Here is a 14,335-nt window from a genome sequence, read left to right on the forward strand (position 1 = left end):
CTATGAAATAATGTGATAGCTTTTACATCTCGAGGCTGCCCTCCAGATTGAACGTGACTCTCCCCAGTGCGGAGCAACCAGATAGAAGGCATCAAAATTTATCTCGATTGACTGAACATTCCTGCTTGTGCAAATACATGTCTCTATTTCTAGTTGGGTGGTGTTAGGGACTTCAGTCGGAAAAAATGTTCAGGCTTAGATCAGTTTTCTAGGCAACGCTATTATTGCTCTCAAAAATGTCCCAGGTGAACGTTAATGTTGTTTGGATGCTGATATTTTAGTGTGTAGGTTGTGATTTCATTGTTGGGCCTCTTCAACCAAAATCCAGCATCCTTTAATCGTATACTTGGTTATTTAGATATCAGTAAAGTCAGAATTTCACATGATTTCTAAAAACAAATTGGGTTATCTTCAGTAAATCCAGTGGTGGCACTTATCAAATGCAGTTAGTTACTTTGTTTGTCCTTGTATTAAATACATTGTTATCGCCCTTTAAACATTGTATTCCACGACAAGCTAAAAATGTAGACACTGTTTTTTAGAACTGAGTTCATGTTGCTTTGCTGCTGTTTTTGACAATATAAGGTCGGAGGTATTTTGCTACCTGAACGTTTCAGATAAAACCATGTTAATAAAAATTTGTTGACCATGTGTCAGACCTTTTCCTCACTGAAAACAGCTTGCCTGCTCCTAGAGAAGAGGTTGACCAAAGTGGCCTGTGATATTTTTGGCAGCTTTGTCTTGGTAATAGACTCTTCCCTTCGCCTTTTCATTCAGTATTACTGTAAAAAGCATTTGTTATTGGAAATTTCAAGCGTGGTCGTGAGGCGGCTTTGCCACGGGCTCCACAGACAGTTTGATGTCATTTATTAGTCCCAGTTCTGTGATGAGCACATTGGGTTTTATTGGTTCCAGTTTGGTTTCCACAGTTTTCATTCGACTAAAACGGCCCCTCTTAGCATTTTAACTGAATGCTGAATAACTGTGAAGCGGAAATGTGTAATGATCTTATTGGTGTTGCTGGATCTCAGGGCAGATTTTATGCCGTGCACTCCCATATATTGATGAGAGACTTGGGAAGAGGATGGGCGCCTCGGGGTCCTGCCGACGTAATCTCTACGTCTTGCTGTTTCTGTTATAAATATGGGATGGTTAGTCCAAAGCGAAGGCTCAAATATAGCTTTTTCATTTTGTGTGTGTTAACCCCTACTCATCTAAAAAATTTTTAATTGTGAGTTGTTTTTTCTAAATTTGTAGCTTTTTCACTGTAGATCTTTGCCTTGTCTTGAAAAAGGAACCAAATTGAATGACAACAAACAAAACAAAACAAAAAAAAACAACAACTCTAGAATAATCTGATCTGGTGCTCGGAGATAATCCGAAGACTTAACAAAATAAAAGTAAATGGTTCCTGAAAGTGCTCAGATGGAGGTCTGTGGATTATCTTGAGTACTTTGAATGTATTAGATCCCTTTGCGGTACAGGATGTTTGCTTGTCTTGCATAGCCAATATCTACGCTGCTTTATTTAATGTTTTGATTCCGCTTTCAGTTCCCCACACACGACCGCAGCCAACTCAGTAGCATGACGCTGCATTATATTACATTACATCACTTGGCAGGCGCTGCCAAGGTGAGCGCCGCTGTCAGTGAACTAGATCCAGCACAGCTGGTGAGTCATTTAAACAAGAGGGGAGTGACATTTGAAATTTTTTGGACAGTGAAGGCGTCGTAATAAAGACATCATGTACATAAAATGAGAAAATAAGAAAAAAAAACTTAATAATACAAGTGGTAACCCGCTCTAAGTGTCTTTAAGGTACCATCTACTTTCTCTGTCATGCCGATAGAAGTAAAGAAAACAAGTTTTTTATTACCAAAACAGTCCAAGAGTTTCACAGGAAAGCAGTTGTGCAACTTTTTATTACAAAACAACTTAATGAAATTGTGACCAAAGTTCTCTCCTCAAGGCCTTGTACTGCTTCCGCTGAGCTCCGATCCATCCAGTCCTCTGGAGGCTTATGTGTGTTCACTTGTCAGTACAACTTTTAGCACCTGTTTAACGTCTTGCAACAAGACCTCGCCATATAGCTCAATTTGCGCATCTCCAGCTACGCCTTCTTCCTCCTGATACATGTCAACTAACTTATTTTGTCCTCAACATATGAAAACATAATTTTTTTTTTTCTGCAGTGCTTATATAGCCCTCTTTCTCCGTCCCTATATCCACATTCATACACATGCATATGTTTTACAGCTTTTAACTGAGAACTCCCCACCAAAAAGAACCCCAACTAATCAATCATATGAAGTGAATAAAAACATTTGAGAAAAAAAAACAAATATAACAAATTCTTTCCAAAAAAAAAAAAAGATCTCTTCTGTTGGCCTTGTATTCATAAGATATACATGGTGGTTAATGTGTGGACTCTCCATCTTCTGCCAAAAAACTGGTTATAGTTGAAACTGGTTGTTTATATGAGATGCATAATGAGTGTATAATCAGCTACTAGATGCATCATCATATGTGGGTTTTTTCATCACCGGCTGCTTGAGCTCAAAGCACCGTTGTTGACAGACCAATGAGGTCTTCAACAAGGACTCCACACTTGTGTGTGTCGAGGCTGAGCTGGGCCAGGGTGTGTGAAGTGTGTGTGTGTGGGTCGGACCTTAGGAGATATGTTTGATGATGGATTCAGAGAGAGGGAGGGCTGCTGCTTCCTGCCAGCTTGTTGTTACAGGTCTGGACCTCTGATCCAGGTCACTGCATGACTGAGCTGATCCTCCTACACACATCTTTTCAGCGATCAAATTCGATTAAAAACATTGTGGTGAGCATGTTTTAAGACACAGTTTCATCCAAAGTGTTTTCACAAATATGAATTCTTGTCTCGCGAAGCAGCCAGAGCACACAAGCAGAGTTTGGAGCTGTTGCTCTCCGTCCTGTGTTCCACACCTGAGCATTTTATAAATAATAATACCACCAACTCCAAAGTGTTGTTAAGCATATTGTTCAGACACAAGGAGAAGGCAAAGAAAGAAAAAGAGGAAGCAAAGCAAGGGCATTTTTTCTCATTTGAGACGTTTTAATGATTAATATTGATACTAACAGCAGTTGTTGCAGAATATGAAACTAACCCTGAGAAACACGTTTTAAGGATGTTAGGAAGGCTCTCCCTCATCTTGACGGATATGTGAGTTTTCTCCTATTTTTATATTTATCTTACATCTTTCATTTAACTTCAAACAATCCCTGTTATGTTCACTGACGCAATACACCGGCGTTCCACTTGACTTCGGATGTGGTTTCCATGATGCGTTTTCCAGCTGACACCGTACGGTGACTCTAGCGTTCCACCTAACTTTACATATGTTTCACCTTATTTTATCTGAGATATTTAATGTTTTTTCCATCTGAGAGTTATGTCCCACCTATCGTTTCATGTCTGTTCTGCAGAGCATCACATGTGTGCGTTGCACCTGATGTTACATTAAGACTCGCTTCCCACAGTTAGCGCCCTAAATCATCTATGACCTGAATTCAACCTTTGACTTGCTTTCAGCGTCTTAAGACTCACCTTTTGTGGCTTGAAATTTGACCCAGACCCTCTCTCTCTCTCTCTCCCTTTTTATTTTTGAGAATCCATAAATAATACATGGTTGCTTTTTCTGCTGTGTATAAAACACAAACATGCACTAGTCAAACTAAATACATTTTCATTTTAAATTCAAAAAGTTTACTGTCCAGGAAATGAAAATGAAAATATGGACATGCCTTTGAATATAAGGTACCCCGCCCCCTCTGACATACACACACATACACACAGCTGGTGAACTTTACCATGTGCAGGTTGAAGCTTTTATAATGCACACCACAGAAGTCATATACCTCCATAAACAGTGAGTTACAAGGTCTTTAGTGTAGGTGCAGACAGAGCTACACCCCCACCCCACCCCCGGCTGCACTCGGCTAAGTCAAACTGCTGACTGCAGCTCAGTCAGGCCTGAAACAATAAATATGTGTTATCCCAGGCATGTTCAAGCTCCCCAGTCCAGCCTCACAGCCAGAACCACGTTCACCCCCTGACCAGAGATAATACTACCACAGCATTCAGTCCAAAGTGAACCAGAAATCCCTTTCCCTGGAGTTTTTTTTTCCCACTTATTTCCAGTCAAAGTTTTTTTTTTTTTTTTTTTTAAGTCATTTTATCTAGTGATGCTGTTTTTGTTTTTACAAAAAACTTTTTGAATGGACCCATACTCTCATTCACAAAATAATCCTGTGAATAGTGGCTGTTGAAGATTCAAGATTCAAAGCATTTATTGTCCCATGTACAGTGTAGATTCTACATTGTATATATATTCATGAAGCATGGTATTTATATTAGCTTGTGTGACATTACCATACTAAACAACCTTGTTGTCAGACTGTATATATGATTATATATACAATGAATATATTGCACAGCCCTTTTATTATAATGATGAGGCAGTTTTTTTATTATCAGATTTGAAACGCCTAAAACATCATTTGAAATCAAAGCGTCTAGACGATACAGGACCACTTAACTGCTCTTTCCTCCCGTGTTTCCTCGCTGTGTGATATTTTCAGACGTAACGATAAGGGCCTTTTTTTTTTCTAATCTTTGGCCATATGGTCTGTAGACAAGAGCTTGGGGGAGGAGTTGCACGGGATTGGACAGGACATTTAGGTCAGCATGAAACAAAGAGTGGTGAACTAATCCTTTATTCTCAAACTGCGAGGGAATCGTAGGAAGAGTTACATTAAGATGCAGAGTGTGACCTTCCGGAAGACCTCATAGATGAGGTCACTAAAAGTGTGATACATCACTCCGAGGTGCTTTTGGAAGTTTGCATCCAGGAGTTCACATAATATCTTCTGAATAACTATTAAAAAATACAATTATTATTACTATTATTATTATCATTATTGCCATCTGAGTCAGATACAATTCTAGAATATGGTATTTAAATTTACAATTCCATATGTATACAACGTATCGCTGTATAATCATTTTGCTCATATGCTTTACATGTTTGTAGTTTTGGAATATTTCAAGTGATTGTGAAAATAGCATTACAAAAGTGTGTTATCTTTGCTTTACATTGTTTTGTGTAAGAAAATAAATATTTAAGTTTGATCTTATTATCCTGAATTTTAAAAAAACTCGCCATTGGTTACAGAACCAAAATTGCTTATTTTGATGGGAGCATCAGTTACATTGTTATAGCAACATTTTAGTCTTTTTAATCATAATTAAAACGCTGCTTCTTCTCCAGGCAAGGAAACATTCTCACTTTTTCCACATATATTAATAACTGTTCTTACCAAGGGTATTAGGAGAGCCAATTAAATCAACATGTTTCCCATATTTAAATTTCTTTTATTCAATAGAGTAGCGCTTTAGCTCCTTATTGTTAGTTTGAAATACAAATCTATTTATAGAAACAATGATGTATTATTAGATCATGCTAACTGGTGGTGTGAAGTTATCGAAAAGGAACCCAAGCTTTTGGGACCAACTTCATACATGAGCACAATAACACAGCAATGTGTAGAATCCGGCAAAATACCTATATGAAGCCTGTTTATGTTTTTAGATATATATGTTAGCACAATTTACTCGTTGTTTTTGGGTGGGGAATTAAGTTGCATTGTTCAAAGTGTGTCCTTTAGGACAGTATTCTGACTTGTTGGCACGGAAACTGTCTGTTTGTCCTAGCCTCAATCTTGGAACAGATAGCACACACACACACACACACACACACACACACACACACACACACACACTTATATGCAACCCACCGTAATACAATACAATTCATCACTGGAAAGGCTTAATTTTTAAACTTCAGTTTTTTGTAAAATTTACTAGTATAAAATTAATAGTATAAAAACATAAACACATAGAGAAAGGAATGTTTAAGAGGAAATTAATCTTATTTCAGAACGACTAATTTGTAATAGATATTTTTGGAGTAGGACTGCAAAATGAAGACTGACTAACTTCATCCAGAGACTCCAGGCTTTGGTTATGTCACCATAGACAAAATCCATCTATATAGATGACTATAATAAATGTATGACTTTTATACTTATACTAATAGTAATAGTAATACCAATACTAATATTAATATACTAGTCTATAAACTGGACCCTCTGTGAATCAGAATCAGCTGTGTTCCTTATTCAGTAATAATTTAACTTTCGGGGATTTTTATACATATTTCATGTGATAATAAAAGTTCTGTGTAATTATTTGGCCTCCTGCTTTTCTCTCAGTCTTTCACTCCCTCTCTTTTTTAGTCAGGAAATATGGAGGCTGCTGTGGAAATTATGAATGAATGTATTGATGGCAATTTGGGTGCCGTTCCGGGAGTGTCGCCATCTCACCGCTCTGGATGGAGAACGATTTGGAGAAATGTAGCAAGACGTCCTCATGCTCACCCGAACCACATGACTGCAAACAATCGTCTCAAATAGACTCTGACATTGGAAATCTAAAATGAACTGAGGGACTCTGAATGATTTAGTCTGTTGGTACCATTGGAAATGTCTAGAGCATATTCAGATTAAAAAAAATAGTTGGTTATCCTGTGCATGTAAGCTACCTTAAACTGACTACTAGGCCTTTTTTTTTTAAAGTCTGAAGCTCCAACCTCTTCACTGGAATACAGCCTGAAAGTGGATCTGAGTGCTTCGAAGTTTATCACCGGCTGCAGAAAGCGTATACCGCTGTACTGTTTGCTGGCAGAATCTCACATCCCCCTGAGTAGAAAATGTGTCAAAAAGACCCACAAATTTTAGCACATTCTTGTAATAGTGTGCGTCCGGATTGCCCAAGTAAAGTCGGGCAACAAAGCTTTTAAGCATGCGTCCCCCCGTCTGGCCTTGTCTGAGCTGATTACTTTTGGGAATCAATGCTAGCTTTACAGGATTGAGTTCTCCTATATCTCAGATTAACCGGCCATTGTCTTCACTCTTTTGCAGCATATATTTGGTCTGCTTTTAGGGTCCGTCTTTGTCATTAACGTGGCTCTGGGAAAAGATGTCAATCTTACTGGAAATGCGATAAAGGATAATGAACAGTTACATTTTTACATTGATGATCCAAAAGATGTGTGTGTGTGTGTATATATGTGTATGTGTACTTATCTTGTGACTATTATCCAACTCCACAATTTGACTATCATTTTTTCAGACAGTATGGTGTCAAGAAAGAGGAAATTATTGTACATTTGGACCCGATCTGGTACGTCTATGACTCTTGACTCAGTTCCCGCTTGCTCCGGCAAATTTGGGGTGGTCTGATCACGGCTCATTTGCAATGAAAAGTTTGCAATGAAAAGTCTTGGCTGCTTCACTCATCAAACTTGGATTGCTATCTCAGGAAAAAAAATAGACAAAAACAGCTGAAGATCTATCTGTCAACAATATGCACAGATACTTATCTCAGAAACTATTCCTCCATCGGCTAAAAATGCATAATGGGCATTTATGTGTATGTAAGTACATGCAATGATCTGATACCTTGTCACCGATAGCTGCTGAAACAGGGCCTAGTGCCTTCCCGGCCAACACCTCTATCTCTGACCAATAACAAACACTAGCAATGTATTCCTCTTTGTTGCTCTGAAGCGCTGGCCTCAGTCTACAAAGCAAGTTCCGCCGACCTGTGAAACGATGTGGTTTCGTAGGAAATATACTGTCGTATCTCAGCTGTCGTTGGGCGATTACAGGACCACGTAAAGACACATATACCCATTCGCTCTTCACACAGTCACTCACGATCAGTCACTGACCCAGGGACCTTTTGCTGTGAGGCACAACCCTCACAATAAAAACATAATAGTACCGCATAAAAAGTCACTATAAACTGAGGCTTACTGAAATATTAATGTGACATTTACCGTCTCACCGTAGATCCCACTATTGTGTCATTTTTCTTCGCCATGCTCCTGTCAGAATTCGTACATTGACGTGAAGTGTGTGTGCGTGTGTATGTGTCACTGCACGATGATCGGACCATGCATATTGTCATGTAACCGCAGCCTTCATAGATCTTCTTTGACTTCTTCCCTATGTGTTTTCATCATTTAAAAAAAATATATACAAGGAGGGATATTAAGTATAAGCCAGTTGTGTGTGTGTGTGTGTGTGTGTGTGTGTGTTTTGCATAAATGTGGCCTCGATAGATGGACTGCACATACTGAAAGGTTGCATAGCAGTTTCTCCTTCCTGTAGCAGATGTGTCCCTGTGGCGAGCGCAACCACTTGTGGCTCCCAGTGAGCAAAGCGGTATCATTGCAGGTCTTTAAATCTGCTAAGCAGTGAGCCAGAGATTATGTGCGGATGGGGGAAGGGTTCCATTTACATGGATTAAGGTCATTACCAGAAATGTCATGTTAATTCTGTTGTTATTTACAATTGTCATGTATGTATGTCAATAGCTCCAGCTTCTTTATGCCGGTTGCCCTATCTTTCGGCAGAGGTGTGATTTTAGTCGTTTTCATTTACTCTTTAACTAGAAAATAGTCTTTTACAGCCAGATAACAAATCTGTTTTTCAATGAAAATGTCCCTACAAATGGAGCGGGGTTCCTAATGCCCCTTCCAGTTGCAGCAAGACATTCTTAATCTGAACAGAATTGTTCTGGCTATCAAAAGCCAGAAATGCTGTATAATTTCCTCATTTAGACATAAAAAAAAAAAAAAAAATCAAAGCGCGTTAATTAATGATCAGTTATAGTCTAAATTCAGACTGGAAACTGATGTTATCACTTATTGCCTCTATGTTAAAATAAAATCTCTAAATGTCATTCTTATTATTGAAAGTCCCTTTTAATGTCTTAAAATGTCTGACCTCAATTGCAACTAGTTTCCATTCACCTAATGATGACAGATTTAAGAAAGCACGCACTGGGTTTCTTTGTGATTCCGCAACTCGAATTTTGCTCATATTTAAGAAGAGAACAGCAATGGAAGCTTTACTTTTTCTTAAACTTTAAGGGACTAGTTGAGGGTTGCCAGTCTTTTTAGTGCAGAAGTGTTTACTTTTTATATAATATGTAAAACATGACATAACCATGTAGTTGCTATATTCATGTATATTATAGACTACATTAAAGGTCATCACATTTATGTGGCATTTTTACAACTGGGATATTTGCTCTGAACTTATTAATTTGGGCTTTCAATAGAATAGAAGAGAATACAATACAATACAATACAACTGAGATTGGGACGCTACAGTCATACTTTCATTACAAAGAGTGGTAATTATGTATTGTATAGGGACTTTATAACTGTTGCTAATTTTCCCTAGTTTGGCTTTTACATGACAAAATATTAAACAACCAATCATAATTCAAAAGATCGGCATGTGGATAGTATGCCGTAAAACATGATAAAAATATAGGCACTATCATCATGAAGGACCTGTAAAATGACAAAATATACTAAAACTTAATACACAGCACCCAACATTGATGTTGACCACTCTCCAAGTCCTCTGCATCAAAAGTTTTCACTTGACCTTCTTTTCTGGCAGGTTTGTTGTAGTGAGGGACAAGCTCATTTACATATATATCAGTTACATTTATATCAATATGGAGTTGTGAGTAAATATGTGATGATCATTCCAGGAAGAGGTAATATACCTTTTTACTTTCCTTACTTAAATGCATTGCATCCGGTCAAGTTCTGGCACATTTCTCATTTATTGTAAACATAACAGACAAGCTTATTCTAATTCGGTTAATAAATGTTCCTGCCCTCAACCCGGAGGGTTTCTATATAAAGCCCAGAAAACAGATTTCTAGTTGTCTGTGGTGATGCAAAAAAGTCAACCACTCAGCAGAATATCCTGAACACACCCACATCGCCACTGCTGTTTGTGTTTTGGGAGGGAAGTACTTGGGAGTAGAGGAAGGATGGGGGAGCGGGGCTTCTCTCACACAGTTACAGAACAGGCTGCCTGGCAGGGGGTGGTTCATCATTTTTTTTTTAATGTGCCATGACTGAGACTGTAAGGGAGGAAACTGACAGCATTGATCGGTTCAAAATGTATTGAAACCAATTAGGAAGTTTATCTCTGAGACAATCTCTGTGGACTCTTACTAAGCTACGTAACTGTCATGCCATTCCCCAAATTTCATTCAACATTATTTATTTACTTGCAGCTGTCCAATAAAATTGGCCCCTAAAAGTAATTATTGGTTTGAGCTGAAAGCCAAGATAGCAGTGCCATCAGAGAACTTTACCTCAGTGAAAAAAAAAATGCCATTCTTAGATTTTTCCAAATTATTTTGCCCCGCTATCACCAGGGTCAGTATAGAATTCATGTTCGCCTGTTGGAAACAGTAATTTCTATGTAGAAATGTGCCACCTAGCAGGTGATCATTTATTGACCTATAAAGTAAAGTATCCCTTTTACATACTTCAAGCGCCGTACCAAACAAAATGAAAAATAATAGTCATTATCTCACTTGATTGACGACCGGGTGAAGTTATCCATGTTCCACGGATGCTCCCGGAGTTACACCACCCTTGCAGCTTCCTCTAGAACAGCCGGCGTAAACAAGAGCCAACTTTCAATCACTATAAAACAACCGAAAAAGGAAAGCCTCCTCTCTGCACGTCTGGTGTAATCCAGTTCCCAGAGAGTCCGCTGCCCGTTGCAGATGCTGAACTGGAGCCACATGTGCGTTCACAGTTATTGAGGGTTTTTGCCCGAGGGAAAATAAATGAGAACTTAAACTCTGCACTTTACCCTGACAACAACAATATGAGATGCCTATGTTAAATGTCAACAAGCCAGTGTCACCGGGGTCAGTGTGTTTCAATTGAGTTCAACTGCGTGAGCTTTGTAAACCCTGTTTACGTTTGTGCATTTTGCAAAGGTTGTGGGTGTAGAAACTGTCTGCGGCGCAGTTGGAGAAAATAATAACCTCAATCAAAACAGACTAAAACAAAAACGTGATTTGATAAAGACTCTCATCCTTTTAGGGAAGCACAAATATGAGTTTAAAGTTACTTAAATCACTTGGGTTGGAAAATGTACCCCTTAAATGCTCACGATAGGATATAAAGTTGAGCATAGGACATAAAAACAAACCACGTCACAGCCAGAACGTGGCACAGTTCGATCCGGAGGCGGCCCGTATTCACCAGAATTTGTTTCGCTTTATGTTAAAGATCTGTGCTCTGTTCGCTGTCTAATTTTATCCCCCCTTCCGAGCTGAATTTCCTGCTTTCTCCGCCTCCCGAGCTTGTTGTGGACGCGCAACCCTCTCATACGCTACATCCTAATAAACCTGCGCTCGAGGCTGCTACTCCAGCCCCGGCCAGCACGGCAGGCGCTGCTCGCCTTCAGCCGAAGCGTACAGGAATAGTAGAGTCAGATGCCACCACAAAGCCTAGCAGTTTATTTGAAGCCCGGGCTCTGCATAGTCATTAAAGTGTGGTCTCACGGCAGCCTGCGTTTTTGTCTATATCTGCCACAGATGTGGCCGTGCTCGGCTCTCTGTTGGTAGTTAAGCATGGAGATGAATGGTCAGCCCGGATTCCTCACATCATATAGGGCTGCTTCAACATGAATGGGGCCCCTAAAGGATTTGACTGCTGGCCTCTGGTGTTTCAGACCATTAATAACAAACTGCATTTACCTTATGCCACTGTCTGCTGAGCATCATTCACTTACTGACGTCAGAAATCCAAACTTCTTGCACCCTGGATTTCTCACAATTTTCTCACAGTTTCTCACAGTTTTTTTTTTGTTGTGTCCAGCTATTAAATAGTTAAAGAGCACAGAACTTGTTTCCAATGGGATGGAGTGAGCACAAACAGGTGAACTGATTTTAATTCTATTTTTGGAGTTATTTACTGATTAAACCATGATGTTTCTGATGTCTGAAGACGTGTTAAGCTGTAAAGGTGACAACACTCGATAGGTATTTCCGAACAAAGTTTTTTTTTTTCCCTCTCGGTCTGATCTGATTTAACCTCTAATGTGTTGCTAAAAAGGTGTTTTCTTTTAACTTTTAAGTAGACTAGTACTGCTGTCACTGCAAACTATTATCAATGAGTCACCGCTGGATTTTATTTTCGGCTGTCAATCCCTATGTGTCTAGTATGCATCCTGCAGACAACTTTTGCATGTCAGAAGGTCAGACATATTCAGATGCTGTTTTATTTAGAAAATAGCATGTTTGGGTGGAATTTTAGAGGAGGCGCAAGTTGAGTTCACTGTTAAGCTTGTGAAAAAAAAAGGCAGTGATGACATTCTTGACCTCCTCCAGCAGGTCTTTCCTCGGTTTTTAGTTGTTTGGAGTGAGAGGCCTGGCCACGTTTTGTTTTCAGATCTGAATGGGGAACGGTAAATAAAGAAATGCCAAAGCATTTCAGGTTGGAATCAGGCTCGTCAGGCGGTCCAAAGCTCAGCTATATAATGCAGAGCTAACTGCTGACGGGCCTTAAAACTTGGCATTAAAATGATGTAATACACCCTAAAACTAGCCGGGAGCCACTGAGGTGATTATAAAACTGGTGTTAGGTGTTCTCTCCGGTCCGATCCGACTATGAGTCTATCCCACTTTGAAGTAGCGCGAGTCTTAGACCGTCATAGAAATGATCTGATTGCTCTATAATGGAAAAAACATAATTTGGCATGATGTGATTATGAAAAATAAAGTCTAAGGTCAGGCAACAGGAGACCAAAATGGGAAGATACCTATAATTAACTTGGACTGAAGACAATTATCTAATGACAAATTGCCAAATATTTACACTCTTTTTTTAATCCACTGGGTAAATCGGAATCATAGAAAAGAGTTGTTCAAATAAGTTGTGTGTTATCAGCATATATTGTACATGGTATTTCTATTACTCATCTAATTAGCTGAATATAAATAACTACTACTTCATACAACAGGGCCAATCGAAGACCTATAAAACCTCCACTTTTAAGGTACATTTCAAAACAAATAGCATGCTTTTGTAGCATGTAATATTTATGTTCATAAGCATCTCTCAATTTCTCACCAGTGATTCTGTATCTCTAGAAAAGGTAAAGCTTCATATTGAACCAATAACTAACATTACTAAAGTCTTTCCTACATTGGTGTGGCTGCATTTACCAGTAGATTTTTTTACCCATTGCGAACTTTTCGCATTTTCTAAGTTGTGATGGGGTGTGGTCAGACCTGGTGATACTGCATGGTGTTCCATTTGTTAGGAGCTTGGCCATCGTTTCTAGAAAGGATGAAACAGACATAGTAATCCCGGTACATTATTTATGTGAAACGCTTATGTGATGCGCTTCGTGTTCCCTTTAGGTGCCGGCTCGATGCTGCAGGAACCAAAGCTGACGGACCTTGCAAGGCATTAGACCCCTTCCGCTTGTTGATACAAAGCAATAAAGCTTATTGCTTTCTCTGCAACTCTTACGCAAACACAAACTCACACAGTGATGGTGCTGTGGCTGCTGCAGCCCTTCAGACATGGGTTTGGGCCCATCAGCCCACACTGCGTCTTGCATCTGCAGTAGCTTTCGGCAGCTCCAGAGCCGCAGTTGGTGAGGGACTCCCAGCAGGCCCAGGATGCCAGTATGCCCATCACTCAGGACAACGCCCTCAGCATCCTTCCACTCCTCAAGGACTGGCTTGGGTCTCAGACCAGGATATCACAGCAGGACCACACCCTGAACCAGGACTCCGGGGGCCACAAGGTACGTCCTTAATTCCAGAGTTTTAGAACAGCGATTACAACCGTGCACTATTTTGATATAGATCGGAGAGTGTCAGATTTGCCAATTATTGGACTCTTACTGGGTTCATCAGATCTACCTGCCCAATGAAAGGCACCTTTTAATAACGGTTGTTTTTGGAGACGAGACAGCTTTTGGGTTCATAGCGGTAATACAGAGCATTTTACAATGACTGTCCATGAATTGTATTTAAATGACTTTTAATTTTATGTATAGATGATACACACTACCCACAGACAGATATAAATACATAGATAGATGGATAAAAAAAATAAATCAAAACAGCAAAATTGCACAGCTACTAAGTCACTTCAATTTTTTAAATGACTCATTTAAACTTTCTCTCAATCAAGTCTATCAAGTGTTTCAGTTTCTAATTTTTCTTTAAATAATCGAAGGATTAAGGATCTCCAGCGGGCGTTATTGTCGTGACCTCGTTGTTAGTCAACTACTCTGTGGCCTGAATAAATTTTGCTGAGATGCTGGTTGCTTTGGTTGCCATGACAGCCAGTCAGCCAGATTCAGGGATCAGCCGGTGCTAACAATGAGA

The 14,335-nt window shown here is 39.4% G+C and overlaps 1 protein-coding gene across 3 annotated transcripts in view; it reads left to right on the forward strand.

Moving 5' to 3' along the window:
• The window catches only part of pdzd2 (PDZ domain containing 2), a 53,217-nt gene that overhangs the window by 6,166 nt on the left and 32,716 nt on the right, over window positions 1-14,335 (forward strand). For all 3 annotated transcript variants that reach the window (XM_086169260.1, XM_086169261.1, XM_086169262.1), the window contains exon 2: window positions 13,355-13,746. In XM_086169260.1, coding sequence (XP_086025386.1) covers window positions 13,627-13,746 — 120 coding nt within the window. In that variant the 5' untranslated portion in view covers window positions 13,355-13,626. The remainder of the gene's footprint in view (window positions 1-13,354; window positions 13,747-14,335) is intronic.

Source organism: Fistularia commersonii, chromosome 22 (genome assembly GCF_037954325.1).
Source record: "Fistularia commersonii isolate RoL2024-O1a breed Wild chromosome 22, RoL_Fcom_v1.0, whole genome shotgun sequence".
NCBI classification, from domain to species: Eukaryota; Metazoa; Chordata; class Actinopteri; order Syngnathiformes; family Fistulariidae; genus Fistularia; species Fistularia commersonii.